Source organism: Mus pahari, chromosome 10, assembly GCF_900095145.1.
Source record: "Mus pahari chromosome 10, PAHARI_EIJ_v1.1, whole genome shotgun sequence".
Classification (NCBI taxonomy): domain Eukaryota; kingdom Metazoa; phylum Chordata; class Mammalia; order Rodentia; family Muridae; genus Mus; species Mus pahari.
The window spans coordinates 34,434,811-34,452,915 of NC_034599.1; the positions used below are offsets into that span (position 1 = coordinate 34,434,811).

Consider the following 18,105-nt stretch of genomic DNA (forward strand, 5'->3'; position numbering starts at 1 on the left):
ACTCTTTTTACATCAGGTGGAGACAATTACAGTAAGAAATAAGAAACAAAACTGATTCCAAATGATATACCAATGTAAAAGAGGGAAATCTTGGCTCACCCATTCTTGAGTAACTAATAATTGCTTACACCTGAATCTATCTTCCTATGGCTATATATGAAGGAAAGGAAAAGAGGTTACTATTTGAGAGGGAACAGGAAGATCATGTGAGAATGGCTGGTGGGAGATTAGGGTAATGATGTGATTGAAAACTAACATATGAAGTTCTCAAAACAGAATTAAAAATGAATAAAAAGTAGCATTTGTGTTATAATTAAAGAAAAAAGTTCATGAATTTAAAGGAATATTTATTAAACATGACGAATATATAACACGATTGGCAATTAGCTGTGGCCATAAGGATTCATGTCATCCTTACCATTTGCTCACATTGTTGATTCTGCAAAATATATGATATATTAAGTGCATGAAATTTAAGGTTGACACTTTTAATTATCGAAAAATTATCGAAGTGTCATAGCAAAGGAGTAATAGTAATTACAGGGAGGATAAAATTAATGCTATCACTTCAAAGTATCAATTCAATCTATATGGTTTTGAACAGTTTTGCTCTAATTAATAATCTTCACATGACTCCTGCTTACATATAATTTTTTTCTTTCAGAATTCACTTCAATTCAAGAGTGACATCCTTATTCCTTAGGTTGTATATCAATAGGTTCAACATGGGAACAACAGTAGTATAAAACACAGATGACACTTTACCTTGGTCCACCAAACTCACTGATGATGGCAGTAAGTATGTGAATGCAGTAGAATCATACAAGATAGCAACAGCATAGATGTGGGAGCTGCAAGTACTGAAGATTTTGAACTTGCCCTCACTGTAGCGAATACGGAGGATGCTGGCAATTATGAGGATATAGGAATTAATAACAGTCAGCATTGGGACACAGATGTTTACTGAAACAAAAAATAGAATTTAACTATAAATGAAGCAAGTTTAATATGCTAATGTCTATGACATTGTAATCCAAAACTTAAAACTCCCTTTCCTATATGCATTCTCATTAGTATTGTAGGCATGATGGATAAATTCTGACCAGCACAGAAAGTAAGTACAATATTCCAGTTTATTGCTGTGACCATTCTCATTACAAGAGTGCTTCTCAAACTTCTGAAATTGGTTTGTGGGAATAACTAGAGGATGAATACATTGGCTAGTGAAGACAGGAATGTTATATAAAGATCTTAACAGGCAATTATTGTATGTGCTCACATACCAGAATGGCATCAGAAGAAAAGAGTAAATATTACCCTGAAGCTTCCAATGAACATAAGGATTTCATTGAGAACTGAACTGCATGGCATTGTTTTACATTGTCTTGAGTTCAATTATTTTCCTATCCTTATATTTTGTAAGAGACTGAGTGTAAAGATGATGGACTTTTTCAACCTAAAATGGTAGATTAGAAGCTGCCTGTGCAAAATACAGGGAAGGAAAGTCTTGATGAGAAATAACGGTCTGTATGCACAGATATACAAGAGAATAAATATTAAAAATTCACAAAAAGACATATAAGATGTTCAGAAAATATGAAACAAACATTTAAATAAACAAAAAACCATAAAGATGTGCTGTTGGCTGGCTAAATGCTATTTGTATTCTGATATTCATTCTGCTTCATCAAGAGGGGTTGCCCACTATGAGCAATACATCACATACTCACGTGATCTCATGTTAACCTTCTCCCATTTTAACTTGTGAATAAAGTCTAGAGACTGTGACTGGGCAGTGGAGAGGAAAGGTGGGACTGGAGTTTTGAGACTGTTGTCAGGTAGAGAGCAAGGGAGATGAGAGGGGACAGAAGTTGAGGAGGAAGCACTGATGGACTAGAACCAAGTGACCAGGAGAAATAGCAAGTAAGAAGAGGTCTTTTTTATTGTTATTTTTTCTTTTTTATTAGATATTTTCTTCATTTACATTTCAAATGCTATCCCAAAAGTCCCTATACCCTCCCCCCACCCTACTCCCCAACACACTCACTCCCACTTCCTGGCCCTGGAATTCCCCTGTACTGGGTTATATGATCTTCGCAATACCAAGGGCCTCTCCTCCCATTGATGGCCAACTAGGCTATCCTCTGCTACATATGCAACTTGAGACACATCTCTGGAGGGTACTGTTTAGTTTGTTATTTCTCCTATAGGGTTGCAGACCCCTTTAGCACCTTGGGTACTTTCTCTAGCTCCTAAATTAGGGGCCCTGTGTTCCATCCAATAGACTTATAGCTGGGGAATAATTTAGTGTAGTGTTTGATCCACTCAATCTATGCATATAGCTTACAATTATAAATAATTGGATTGTGTTTTTATATGGGCTGATTGGGCTTAGAAATTACAGCATCAAAAATGCCACAGGCTAAAGAGGTTTGAAAAGTGAAATTCCTTTAGAAAATCTCCAAATCATACCTGACCCCATTCCTTAAACCCTCTATATTTAGTCAGAACTTGTACACTTGACATAAGGACTAAGCTGTTATTGTTGTTATCTTTTTGAATAGCTATTGAAACTCTGGCCCAGGGTTTTGCTGAAGCTCCAATGAGACATAAAAGAAACATAAAGATCCATGAAAGTGGAAGAAGATAAAAATACCCAGGGGAAAAATTTCCCAGGATACCTATAGATACACAAGCTACAATCGAATTGACATACTGAAAATTAGAAATAATTCTCATTTTCTACATCTTTGTGATGAATAATATTACTGTCAGCTACTATATTTATAATTACAATGGAAATATAACTTTAGCAGTATCCATGAATTTAGAGGGATTCCAGTCCAGTAACATATTTACATTGTCTGAAATACAGACATACTCATAATACTCACTTTTATTCTCAAACAGTGAACGTAATGTTAGTTTGTAGAAGGAAGCACACTTGTTGGAAAGCAATGCTTATTTGAATTTGCAGATAAAGTGATGAATAAAAGAAAGATTTAGAGGTATAGGATATGTTCAACTCTAACAAGAACGGAGAGAAAAGGAAGGTTATACAAGAGAGAACTGTAGACACACACAGACAGAGAAACAGAGAGAGAGAGAGAGAGAGAGAGAGAGAGAGAGAGAGAGAGAGAGAGAGAGAGAGAGAGAGAAACAGAAATATAGAGAACAAGGCAGAGACAGAGAGAGTCAGATTTATTATAAGTTATACAGAGACAGGTTGAAGAGAGAACAAGCTAGATACAGGTGAAGACAGAATTAGTCAGAGAATGAAAAGGAGCCAGATTAGAACAGATTTCTCGAGGTTGTTTTAGGTCAAGTGGGGCAATTCAATCATAAGTGAGAGAAAGCAGTTTAAATCAACCATCTTGCAGACATAACTTCTGCTTACATGAATTTTTTCCTTTCAAGTATTTTCTTCAATGCAACACTGACATATTTATTCCTCAGACTGTAGATCAATGGGTTCAGCATGGGAACAACAGTAGTGTAAAACACAGAGGACACTTTCCCTTGGTACATTGAACTCACTGATGATGGTTGTAAATACATAAATGCACCAGAACCATAGAAGATAGCAACAGCAGAGATGTGGGAACTGCAGATACTAAAAGCCTTGAACTTTCCATTCCTGGAGTGAATGTGGAGGATGGTGACAATAATGAAGATGTAGGAAGTAATAATGGTCAGCACTGGGATACAGATATTAAACATACTAACAAAAAGAGTCAACATTTATTTCACTGACATAGGTATTAGAGCATGCAAGTTTCAGGAGGGGAAGAAGATCACAGAAATAGTGGTTGGTCACATCTAACTTGCAGAACTGAATCCTAATCATGAAGCCAGTGATTATTGAAGAGCAAACAACAGCAAAAATATACACTCCTGAAATCAGAGAACTGTAAATCTGATAGGACATGGTTACACTGTAAAGCAAGGGATTACAGATGGCAACATAGCAGTCATATGCCATTGCAACTAATGTGTAGCACTCGGCAATGCCAAAAATGATGAAGAAGTAGAGCTGAGCCATGCATCCTTGGTAGGAGATGATGTTCTTCTCTGTCAGAAAGCTCACCAACATTTTAGGGGTAATAACTGTGGACTGACAGAAGTCAATGAAGGACAGACTGCTGAGGAAATAGTAAATGGGTGTGTGCAGGTGGGAACTGAGCCCAATCAGTGTGATCATGCCCAGGTTCCCTACCACAGTGATCAGATAGATTTCTATGAACAGGAGGAAGAGGGGCAGCTGGAGTTCTGGATTCTCTGAGAGCCCAGCCAAGAAGAACTCAGTCACTGTGCAATAGTTTCCTGCTGCCATGTCCTCCATTCAGATCTGGAGGAGTACAAGATTTTTAAACCAATTAGAGAGTAAGACATTATTTTTCTTTTCTATGTACACAAAGTCCCTGTGTAAATTATTTCTGTTTTAGTATCACTTTGTCCTCTCAATAATTACTTTAAGTGAATTGTCTTACATGAATACAATTAATCTTTTATTATACTTTTTAAAAATATACTTAAAATTAACAACATATTTCATATAAAATACTATCATTTGATTCAACTTTAAATTTTTTTCATTAGTTAATATTCCTCACATTTGAAATGTAAAGTGTGGATTAGTGGAGAAAAATTCTCCACTATGTTGATTGAACAAGTAAGCATTCCTCAAAATAGTGATTATTATCCCAAATCAATTTTCAGAGGGAATCTCCAGAGCTCTACTTTAAGACATTCCCATTTCTCTAATCCTTAAGATACATAAAGTCTCTAAATACCCAAATGTGTAAATTAATTGACATATGGAGCAGCCATTGCCTTAAATACTTGAAACATGGTGTAACTAGTATTAAATACTGGACACTTTGTGCTACTAGGACTAGGTACTGAACACATGGTGCTACAAGCATGGAATTCTGGTTTGGGAACCAATTCCTGAGAGGAACAGTATCAGTCAGTAGTGATTCCATAGTGAATCCATAAAGACAAAGTGTCCATGTTCACATCTAATAGTTACCTTTAACACCGATAGCTAATACAATGTAGTTTTAAAATTTTTTACAGGGTAAAGAAGTATTACTGGCATTTTATCATTCAAAAAATCTGCATTTTGATTTTTCCTTTTTTTTTTAGATACTTTAGTTATTTACATTTCAAATGTTATCTCCTTTTCTAGTTTACCCTTGGAAAATCCTCTATGCCCTCCCACATCTCCCTGCTCACCAACCCACCCACTCCTGCTTCCTGGCCCTGGCATTCCCCTATACCGGGACATAGAACCTTCACAGAACCAAGGGCCTTTCCTCCCATTGATGGCCAACTAGGCCATCCTCTTCTACATATACAGCTAGAGCCATATGTCCAACCATGTGTCTTCTCTGATTAGTGGTTTAGTCCCATGGAGCTCTGGGGGTGCTGGTTAGTTTATATTGTTGTTTTTCCTAGGGGGCTGCAAACCCCTTCAGCTTCTTGGGTATGTTCTCTAGCTNCTTCATTGGGGACCCTGTGCTCCATCCAATGGATGGCTGTGAGCATCTACTTCCGTATTTGTCAGGCACTCTCAGAAGCTCTCAGGAATCAGCTTTATCAGGATCCTGTCAGCAAGCTCTTGTTGACATCTGCAATAGTGTCTGGGTTTGGTAATGTTTATGGGATGCCCAGTTGGGGCACTCTCTGGATGGTCCTTCTTTCAGTCTCAGCTCTGAACTTTGTCTCTGTAACTTCTTCCTTGGGTATTTTGTTCCCCCTTCTAAGAAGGATGGAAGTATCCACACTCTGGCCTTCCTTCTTGAGTTTCATGTGTTTTGCAAATTGTATCTTGGGTATTCTGAGAATCTGGGCTAATAACCATTTATCAGTGAGTGCATATCATGTGAGTTCTTTTGTGATTGAGTTACCTCACTTAGGATGATACTCTCCAGATCCATGCATTTGTCTAAGAATTTCATAAATTCATTGTTTTTAATAGCTGAGTAGTACTCCATTGTGTAAATGTACCAGATTTTNTGTATCCATTCCTCTGTTGAAGGACATCTGAGTTCTTTCCAGCTTCTGACTATTATAAATAAGGCTGCTGTGAACATAGTGGAGATGCAGTATGATTTTTGTATTATATGTTCCTATTGACAGTCTCTCAAATGGAAAGTTGGCTATTTCTGCATTTTAAAATTAGAGAAACAGGCTTAACTCAGTTCTTCTTTTTGTTTTGTTGTGAACTATGAAGGATTGCAATTCAGAAAACAGGGGAAAATATAAATAATATCTTCTATCCTATTGAACTGTGAATCAATTATTGATTGTGTAGACAAAGGAAATTCCTTAATGAAAGGGAATTTTGTCATTAAAATGTAAGAATTTCCTTCCTTCCAATCCGTACCTCTACTCAGAGCAGCTGAACTTGTCTGTCCCTTTCTCACACCCCAAACTTTCCTGTCTCCAATGGATCTTCCATAATTAGGGGCACAGGTGAGACACCTGCCCCAATACCCAAGTCAGCTGGAATTCCCACAAAGCAAAGGGGTGTCTATTCCCTCTGACCTAATACCATCATCCTTTAGATCTGTACCTCCCTCTGGTGTAGATCAGCTACATGCCCCTCTCCTACTCCCCACAGCCTGTCTATCTCCAAGAAGTACTGCTATAACTAGGAACACAGGTGAAACACCTGCCTCAATACCCACACCAACTGGGACATTCATGGATCCCAGTGGATGTGGGATCTATCCCCATCTTCTTTCAGGTCTGTACATTCACTATGGTCAGATTGGTGTGCCTGCCACTCTCCCACACTCAACAGACTGTCTTCCGGGTGGTTGGCCTTAAACAGGGACACAGGTGAGATCACTGATCCAATAAGCACACCATCTGTGACCCTCGCCCCACAAACACACACACAGAGCCCAGCAGACTTGGGATCGATCCTGCTCTGCTTGAACCCCATAGTTATTATGCTCAGTACCTCCATCTGAAATCAGGGAAGATCATGCCTATAGACCCCCAAACCTAACTGCCTTTAAGGAGTTTCACCCTAACCAGGGATACAGGAGGCCTGCTCTAATGAGGGAAACAAGAGCCCCACCTCCTACCATAAACAGCACTGCTTGCCTCCCAGGAGGCCTACCCTAACCAAGGTACCAAAGCTCTACTGCCTCCAGTCAGGCAGGCTCCACTAAGAGACACCCAGGCCATTAAACACCAGAGATAACCAGATGGCAAGAGGCAAGCATAAGAACATAAAAAACAGAAGTCTTGTAATCTGGCAGCATTGAAACTAACATTTTTCACCATGCAAGCCCTAGATACCCCAACAAACCTGAAAACCAAGAATCTGACCAAAAATGTAGTTGCCATCCCCTTCAGTTCCTTCAATCTTTCCCCTAACTCTTCCATGGCAGTCCCCAACCTCAGACCGATGGTTGACTGTAAGTATCTGAATCTGAATCAGCCAGTTGCCGGTAGAGCTCCTCAATTTATGCCCTAATTGCTGCTCTCCCTCTGGGTATTCCACTTCTGCAGTCAATACCCCTGCAACCCCCATGATTTGGTTAGTCACTGGACACCCTTTCCTTCAGTCTCTGCTCTGTTTATGTCCCTGAATTTTTTCTTTTAGACAGGAACAATTCTGGGTTAAATTTTGATGATGAGTCTAGCTATAAATGCAGCCAACTGATATTTCATATATTTTGGTATTGCACACATCTTGTGCATACTGTCACATCTTACCTAGCTGTGAACTTGTAAGACACAATAACAACTAGATTAGACCGATATACCCTCTTGTGAAATGGTGGCATGAAATGTAAGGGAAACCAACCACTTCCTTACTGGTCCTAAGGCCCACTTCACAAAATGAAACTCATATATGTCATCAAAACCAAATCAAGAACCTCTTTCTTAATAAGAAATAGACCCTAGGGAAGAACCTAATTCTGATATTGTATTATTGAAATTTTGATGTACTATTTTCAAGTATATATTTTCAAGTTGGACAAATCCTATAAGTTATATCTTGTCTTATTGATAATGCTACTCCTTCCTTGGGGTCATTATTCAGTGTAAAAACACACTGCTTCAGAATCAGTATGCTGTTTATGTTAATATTTTCTTAGTGTCTTTCTCTGGTTATAATAATCACTGAAAAGTGTGGGAGAGTGGGACTTGCTTACTCTTCCAAATACTTTGGAATAGTTTTCTGTGTACATGAGCACTTCAAAGATAACTAGTCCATAATGAATATACTCTGCCTATTACTAATCATTATGATAAAATTTTACTTGAACTTTTTAAGAAAAAGGATTAAAATTGTATCCCTATAAGCCTTTGAAAGCATTGTCACACAATATACAAGAAATATTCAAATTAGTAAGTATACACAAAAGTTCTTTATTATGTTTATTGTTCCAGATTGTGTATAGTATGTACCTTAAAAAGTCATATGATTAATTTTAGTTCTGAAATTCTGTCATCATTTTGAGAGATTTGGAAATTGTATGAAGCCACATCCAACTAGAAAAGGTAAGGTAATACAACATATCCAGGATTTTCCCTCTAAAACAAGTCACTATGAGTGTAGCTAGAAATAGAGCCAGGTTAATATGCCAAATCTGTGACATTGTGCTCTAAAAACAAAATAACAAAACAAAACAAAACAAAAAACCAACAGCAACAATTTCCCTTATATCAGTTCTTCAGGGTATTCTAATTATGATAGATAAACCCAACTAGCACAAAAAGCAAGTACTGTGTTCAGCATCATTGTGAATACAGGAGCAGGTGATTCTAAAGCCTCTGAAGCTGACTTATGAAAAGATTTGTAGAGGTGGATATGTGGGTTAGAGAAGAGAAGAATGCTATATGATGATCTTGTTTAGCACTTATGGTATATGCCCATAATACCAGAATGGCAATGGTAGGTGATGCTTCAGAAGACCCTGAGAAATCCATTGAGAATTGAATTGCAAGGTATTCCTTTTTCATTTACTTGACTTCAATGTTTCCTATCTGTCTTAGTCAGGGTCAAACATCATGACCAAGAAGCAAGTTGGGGAGGAAAGGGTTTATTCGGCTTACATTTCCATACTGCTGTTGATCACCAGTGTATGCAGGACTGGAACTCAAGCAGATCAGAAAGCAGGAGCTGATGCAGAGGCCTTGGAGGGATATTCTTTACTGGCTTGCTTCCCCTGGCTTGCTCAGCCTGCTCTCTTACAAAACCCAAAACTAAGCCCAGAGATGGCACCACCCACAAGGGGACCTCCCCTCTTGATCACTAATTGAGAAAATGCCTTACAGCTAGATCTCATAGAGGCATTTCCCCAACTGAAGCTGCTTTCTCTTTGATAACTTCAGCTTGTGTCAAGTTGACACAAAACTAGCCAGTACACTGTCCTTCTATTTTATAAGGCGCTGAGAGTAAACATATCACCAAGTTTATTTAAAGGTTTAATTGAGGAACTAGAACACCCAGCTCATCCTGAATGTGATTAGAAACATCCTATTTTGACCAAACCATCAAAATCGAAAAACATAATAAAATAAAATAACAAAAGACCAAATGAACCTTTCATATTTCAACCAAGCACAGTGAAATGTGGGGAAATGGTAACTAACCCTCAAACATTTTTGACTGTATTACAAACTGGAGTGGCTAATTTTGAAGTCTGTGTTGAGTTCTACATAAGGAGAGAGAGAGAGAGAGAGAGAGAGAGAGAGAGAGAGAGAGAGAGAGAGAGAGAGAGAGAGAGAGAGAATCTACCACCATACGTATATGCAATTATACTCATGGCCTATGACCAAAGGACTTGACATTATACAACATAGATTACAGTTCAGACATGTTCACTGAACCTCTGTTCACAATACCTAAGAGATGAAAATGACCTAAATGACCTACAACTGATAAAAACACAATGCAATTTTATTTAATTACAAAAACATATAATTTTAAAATTTTCATGTAAATAAATGGAGCTACAAGATATTGATTGAGTTAACTCAGTTCCGGAAAGAAAAACAATACAAGATCTCCTTACTGCATGAGCAAAATAAAGAAAAGTGGGTGGTTGTGGTGGGCATCTATAGTAGAGAGGGAAATAGGGTACAGATGCTATGAACAGGAAAATATAAATACTAGCTGAGACTTTACCTGGGGAGGGCGATGGGGAATCAATGTAGAAATAGTAGAAGGGAAGAGAAAAATTATGTTTGAAAAAATTAATCAGAATTCATATAATTCTATGTTTACCTAAACACACACAAACACACACATGCACACACACATGCACACAGACATGCTCACACACATATACACACACATGTACACACACACACACACACACACACATACACACACACACACACCACCCAAACATTATATGCTATTGCTCTTGCCCTTAGTTGTGTCCCAGAAACTAAAAGTAAATGTTTATTGCTGAAGACACTACAGTATTCTGACACAGAACTAGGATGAATAAAGCTGTATTTTAATAGAGGACTGTTTGCTGTCAACTAGCTTTCAAAACATGGACAAATAAAATCCAAGTAGCCAAGAGAGGAAAACATTTAATAGTTGTATCCAGCTGTGACACTGATGAATCAAAATAATAATCAGCAACTCAAGTTATACCTAAGGTGGCAATAATGCTAGTTATATTATAACCATAAAAAGTAACTACTAAATTGATCTTAAGGCCCACTCAAAAGGAGAAATTCATGCCTGGTTTTATAAACATAGTCATCTGTGAGTTTCTGATGAGATTATGAAACCTAAAGCAGAATCTAATGATGATAGCTACACAAACTGGTATATTATCTAACTGCATATTTTGTATGTATTGAGTCACCCACACGTAAATGTAACTCTTTTTACATCAGGTAGGGACAATTACAGAGCTCCATAATTGGTCTAAATTGATGGAACTATCAATAGTGGGGTAACAGTCATACTCATCCATGAACTATATATCCTCTTTCTTTAAAGCTTAGGTAACATTTGAGAAGAAAAGAAAAGGAAAGGAAAGGAAAGGAAAGGAAAGGAAAGGAAAGGAAAGGAAAGGAAAGGAAAGGAAAGGAAAGGAAAGGAAAGGAAAGGAAAGGAAAGGAAAGNGAAAAGAAAGGAAAAGAAAGGAAAAGAAAGGAAAAGAAAGGAAAAGAAAGGAAAAGAAAGGAAAAGAAAGGAAAAGAAAGGAAAAGAAAGGAAAAAGGAAAGGAATGTTCTACCAACTAGAGTACTAGTAGGCCAGTGGTGATACTGTATCTTCTATGTATGAAAAGATGGTAGCACTATACATCGCAATAATATAGTTTCCTAAACAAGAAACAAAACTGATTCCATATTATGTACCAATGTAAAAGAAGGAAATCTCAGCTCACCCATTCTTGAGTAACTCGTAATTGCTGACACCTGAATCTATCTTCCTATGGCTATATATGAAGGAAAGGAAAAGAGGTTACTATTTGAGAGGGAACAGGAAGATCATGTGAGAATGGCTGGTGGGAGATGAGGAAAATGATTACAACACTCACATATGAAGTTCTCAAAACTGAACTAAAAATTAATAAAAAGTTGTATTTGTGTTATAATTAAAGAATGAAGTTTATAAATTTAAAGGAATATTTATCAAACATGAAGAATATATAACATGATTGGCAATCATCTATGGGCACAAGGATTCATGTCATTCTTACATTTTGCCCACATTGTTGAGTCTAAGAAATATATGAGATATTAGGTGAATGAATTTTAATGCTGACATTTTTAATTATCAAAAAAATATCGAAACAAATGAGTAATAGTAATGACAGGGAGGATCAAATTAGTAGTATCAGTTCAATCTACAGGTTTTTGAACAGTTTTGCTCTAATTAATAATCTTCACATGACTTCTATTTACATAAAATTTTTTCGTTCAAGTATTCTTTTCAATGCAAGAGTGACATCCTTATTCCTTAGGCTGTATATCAATGGGTTCAACATGGGAACAACAGTAGTATAAAACACAGATGACACTTTCCCTTGGTCCACCAAACTCACTGATGATGGCTGTAAGTATGTGAATGCAGTAGAACCATACAAGATAGCAACAGCAGAGATGTGGGAACTGCAAGTACTGAAGGCTTTGAATTTGCCCTCACTGGAACGAATACGGAGGATGCTGGCAATTATGAGGATGTAGGAAGTAATAACAGTCAGCATTGGGACACAGATATTTACTGAACCAAAAAACAGAATCAACATTTCATTAATATAGGTATTAGAGCATGCAAGTTTCAAGAGGGGAAGAAGATCACAGAAGTAGTGGTTGATCACATCTAACTTGCAAAACTGAATCCTAATCATAAAGCCGGTGTTTACTGATGCACAGAACACAGCATAAATATACACTGCTGAAATCAAGGAACTGTAAATCTGATAGGCCATGGTTACATTGTAACGCAGTGGGTTACAAACAGCAAGATAGCGGTCATATGCCATTACAGCTAATGTGTAGCACTCTGCAGTACCAAAACTGATGAAGAAGTAGAGCTGAGCCATGCATCCAGGGTAGGAGATGATGTTCTTCTCTGTCAGAAGGCTCGCCAACATTTTAGGGGTAACAACTGTGGACTGACAGAAGTCAATGAAGGACAGACTGCTGAGGAAATAGTACATGGGTGTGTGCAGGTGGGAACTGAGCCAAATCAATGCAATCATCCCCAGGTTTCCTGCCACAGTGATCAGATAGATTGTTACAAATAGGAGAAAAAGGGGCAGCTGAACTTCTTGTTTCTCTGAGAGTCCAGCCAAGAAGAACTCAGTCACTATGCAATGGTTTGCTGCTGCCATGTTCTCCAATCAGATCCTGAAGGACTAAAACAATTGTAAGCCTTTTAGAGTCACTTTATACTATCACTGAATTCAAAATTTAAGATTTCTTTGTGAATTCAAAACAATGTCTCTAAGGTGAGATGGAAAGTGTGTATTATTGTTGAAAAGTGCCCAACTGTGTTGCAGAAGCATGCTTTCAGTAAACACACTGAATAATAAAAGATCCAAAATAAAATTTCATAAAGGGAACTATGGAGTTCTTGTTTTCAGACATTAACAATTTTCTAATTCTTAAGATTCATAGTCTGTAAATGCCCATGGGAAAATTTCTTGCCATCTGGACCATCTTTAGCTATAAGGACTGGACACATGGTAATACTAGGATTAAGACCTGGTCATATCAGAGCAGTTGCTTTGAAGACTAGCAGTCATTGTGACAGGATGAACATAATCAATGTAAGGCAAAACAGTCTGAGTACCAGCAAGGAAAGTGGAGTTCAGCATAAAGTTCACCCCATCTAAGGAACTATTGGTAGTATATAACTGTTAAGAGAGTTCATATCAATTTTCCCTTAACGTGAAGTACCAGACAAGTTGATAGTGTGACAGAGGGAAAGTGTGTGTGTGGGGGGAGTTGTTTGTTTGTTTTTGTATGGAACTTGGAATAGTTGGGAGATGGAGAGTAAATATGATCAAAGTACGTTTATCAATTTGATAAGAAGTTAATAAAAATATTTTAAACCTTAAGGGTATAAAAGAAGTGACAAACGCACAGTGATTAAATTCATCTGCCAAAAGGTTTAAAGAGACTAGAAAAGTATCTGTATAAGTTTTAAAATAAAGATAACAATTTTCTAAGGTTACTTAATAATAAAACCTTATAAATAAAATACCTGCAAAGTTAGCATGTAAACAATAGACATGTATATTAACATATGCTCACTATGATAAAATATCAATTGAGTCAAAGTGAGATGCTTTCCCTCATGAATATTAGAACGGCTTTTGAAAATTTGTGGCATGCCAAACGTGCATTTGGAAATTAGCTATACACATCAAACAACATATGTTAGTGGGGTGAAATATTAAGCCTTAAAACTTTGAAAAACTAGTTTGATACCCTAAGTATGAACACAGATCTTCTATGCACTTCAATTATGTTTCCCAGAATTCTTTCAGGATAAATAGAAATATTTGCCTACAAAATAATTGTGATAAAATTATCTGGGAAAATTTTTCATTCATTAGTAAAGCTCTAGTAAGAAACAACCTAAAAATTCAATTGTACTTTTTGTATAGAATAGAATTCTAATTTGCATTTATAATGGAACAAATCTCTCATGCAAGCATTAGCATATATTTCATAAGTATAATATCATTGCAATAGACACAAAAATAGATCTGTGAGTTTTATTGAGCTTGCACACAAATTATATATATTATCACAATCACTGTGAGTTCATATATACAGCTGCCCTATTGTGTCTGGATGACAATGTTTCCATTTATTCATCCACCACCTTTAGTGAATGGGTTCCCACCTTTGGAGTTGTTGGCCAGTGAGATCCTGTCAATACATGCAAAGAAATTACAGGGTATTCTCATAAATTTTAGTTAAACCATAGAGCTCTAAGGAATGACCCTTTATTAAGGCCCTGTACTTGAACTACAGAGCATGGATATATTAATATCCTTGCTGACACTGGAAGATAAATCACTAATGACTAGCTTTCATGATGGTAGAAGAGACTATGAACACTACTCAAGAAAGAACTGCACAACACTCTGTACACCTCTAAACCATGATAGCTATATTAACATATGAACTAGATGACATTCTTGTTGGTACCATGGTATCATAAACATCATGAAAGTATTGAAACATCTCTTCACAGGATAAACCCTATACCTGACACTATTACTAGACAAAGGGCTGTTGGTATTAAAACAATTTGAAATTTTATCGAAGCATGTTAAATATTATGTATGTGTTTGTATATAGATACATATACATACATATACATATATATTGAGATAGTTTATTTTGTAATTATATTTTATAGTTATTTATGTGCACAATAANATTTTGAATGGTATTCTCATACCTATTAAACAAATCAAGTAATGCCTTCTTTAAAACTTGTGATTAACTTTTTCTTAATTCAATTTTTCAAACTTTACTTACACATTTTTATTTTTTTTGGTTTTTTGGTTTTTTTTGTTTTTCGAGGCAGGCAGGCTTTCCTGGAACTCACTTTGTAAACCAGGCTGTCCTCGATTAGTTACTAGCCCAGGCTGTCCTGGAGCTCACTTTGTAAACCAGGAAACCAGGGTGGCCTCGATTACTTACACTTTTTCCTCACTAAATTACAGCACTTTTTCTCTTTGCTGCCATACAAATTTAAGCCTGCTTTGTCATGTGTAAGTGTATCACCACAAACTCTATATTTGCTAGTCTTTAGATGTCAAACATTGTAGTCTGTATTCCTACTTAATTATTATGTGCCCTTATATTAAGTCATATTTAGTGGCATGTCTAAAATCAAAAAATAATATAAAAATAGTATAAAATATGAAGCGTTAGCAACAATTATCCAGAAGCCAATCAAATAAAATACACATAATTCTCAAGTAGTACTGAGAGAACTAAAGAAAAGTTTAATGAGAGAACTCACAGTAGTAGCATTTTTAAATGTTCAATATGATAAAGAAATAAAGCCTCACAGANATATGTTAGGTTTTTCATAATCCAGTTATTGTATTTCAGATACAAAGTCATGGCATTTAATATACCAATATACTACTTAANGCAATCTTTATCTATGTTTATTTCAGAACCTAGAGAAAAATCAGTATAGGCATTATTTAACAATCTGCATCTTAATGATCAAAAATAAGTCAGGAAATTCTAGATGTACATAAGGCTCAATACAAAGCTTTCTTCTGGAATCTCAGTATATTTAACACGCTCATTCACTATTGTCAAATGCTTTAATCTACTTGTTAAATACTATTTTTATTATTATTATTATCATTGTTATTATCATTATGTTTGTGTGAAATATTGTTAACAGGTTCATGATATGTTGTGGTGACCACTAGAGAGGAAGACTATAAATTTGGATGGCATGCTTAATCTTCTCACAATACAAGATTGGAGGATAGAATTCGAGTCAACAGAATTGTATAGTGAATCCATTTACCCTCTGAATCTACTTATCTGATTAGTTAGTACCTTAATTTCTAAAAGAGTAATGTATGTAGTTGCTTTTCACTCAGAAGTAAAACATATTAATTTGGTGTGAATTAATTCATTTATTAGTATTGATATTGTTACAAGTCACATACGGTGATTGCAGTGTTAAATCTTTTCCTGTGCAAACATGTATACATGTCTATGAAGAAATGCAAAAATATTGCATTTTCTTGTCTTGGTCTTAAACTTATCACAAAGAGACAAAGAGATAACTGAATCTCTGCAGAACAGCTCCTGTTTAATCTCTAGCTTTTCTCAAGGTTACCTCCACAGCTGCTAAAAAAAAAAAAAAAAAAGTAGTTCCTGTTCTATTTCTAGGCATTGAGTTGTAATGTTATATCAAGTGTCCACATTCTCTACTCAGTTATTTTAAGCCAGTGCTATTACTTCCTTGCTCATTACTATATTAGAAAATTATTTTTATCGTAGATACACTGGTAGTTTATACAACCATTAAAATAGTTTTAAAATTATTTGTTCATCTCATATATTCATTTAATATAGCTCTTGATGCTATGCTAAATCTCACAGATAGAAATCTCTTCTGGTAACATGTGAAAATCTGAACCAGCTAAAGATTAGGAATAATAATGCAAAAACACAGAAATGCCAAAAGAATGGTGCACTTGGGAGACATTAGGATGAGTAAAACCATTCTAATACCATGCTTCAAAGACAGTTTCTAGAAATTTTATCTACCAACTCTAATTTTCTTGATTCAATGTGTTTCTGTGTCTCATACTCTGCATTTTTCCTAAATATTGCTGAATGTTAAATAAATATGGCCTTAAGTCATTGAAGCCATATAAACTAAAATGACATCTACTCTGTTTTAAAGAATTCACAAGCTACATCTTCCATATTAGCATATATTAATAAGAACAGGGCTATAAATATGGGATAAAATTTACAGCNAAAATAAAACTAGAAGAAGCTGGGCAGTGGTGGCTCCTGCCTTTAATCCCAGCACTTGGGAGGCAGAGGCAGGTGGATTTCTGAGTTCGAGTCCAGCCTTGTCTAAAAGGTGAGTTACAGGACAGCCAGGGCTATACAGAGAAACCCTGTCTCAAAAAAACAAAGAAACAACAACAACAACAAAAAACCCAAAAAACAAAAAATCAAAAATAATAGAATAAAATTAGAAGAAAGAGAAAATAAAAGTTGTAGTTGAATATATTACTGCATACTCATGGGATAACACTAAATACAAAATTGTACCTGTATTAATATTGATGTTGTATAATATACAGAATTTTGAGAAAATTCACAATAATAAAATTTTGAGTGTTATCAATATTACTCAATGCTTTCAACATTCAAATATTTGATGTTAATATTTTTATTATTCATTTTCCAAAGGACACATAATTAACCTTTTTGTCTGAAAAAAGTGAATGTTGGTCCTCAAAGATTACCAGTGTAAAATAAAAATACAAAATACGTTATACTTTAGCATAGTTGTTTCAAAGAATGTATGTAGCTAAAACCTAGTTAAGTGATATAAAATATTATAAAATAGAACAATAATTCTAATAATATGAGTATTTGAATTACAATTATCATTGTAGGAATCACAGATTATACATTTTATACATTCTACTAATAAAAGGATTTTTTAACTTAAATTGAACAGGAAATCACACATTTATCCTGGTAAGGATAAATTTATCCAGTTGTGAGCATGCCTTCATACTTACTACAAACCAATCACACAAGACAAAAAATAATTCAAATCCATTCAATATTAAAATAATATTAAAATACCAAATCAGTTACAATGACTAATTATATATAAAACAGTGAAAATAAGTTAAAAAACAACAAATTTTTGAACTCCTAAATTATTTTTAAATGACTATTAATATATATATATATAATCCTACTAATGTGCAAAACTAAAGATAAACATTTAATTAAAAAAACAATAAAAATCATAGAGTAAGAGAAAATGAAGGGGAAATACATAACTTTTCATTAAAAACAAATCTTAGAATATAGCAAATTGTACTATATTATTTGAGACTATCCTA

At 35.5% G+C, this 18,105-nt stretch overlaps 1 protein-coding gene and 2 pseudogenes across 1 annotated transcript; 1 reads left to right on the forward strand and 2 right to left on the reverse strand.

Moving 5' to 3' along the window:
* Positions 1-3,393: 3,393 nt before the first annotated feature.
* Positions 3,394-4,342, reverse strand: LOC110327977 (annotated as a pseudogene).
* A 7,536-nt stretch (positions 4,343-11,878) lies between these two features.
* Positions 11,879-12,840, reverse strand: LOC110327996 (olfactory receptor 1537-like). Its single transcript, XM_021207328.1, has one exon. It carries the CDS (start codon positions 12,835-12,837, stop codon positions 11,902-11,904), a length of 936 nt encoding a protein of 311 aa, XP_021062987.1. The 5' UTR covers positions 12,838-12,840; the 3' UTR covers positions 11,879-11,901.
* Positions 12,841-14,621: 1,781 nt separating this feature from the next.
* LOC110328326 overlaps positions 14,622-18,105 on the forward strand; it is a 6,993-nt pseudogene continuing 3,509 nt past the window's right edge.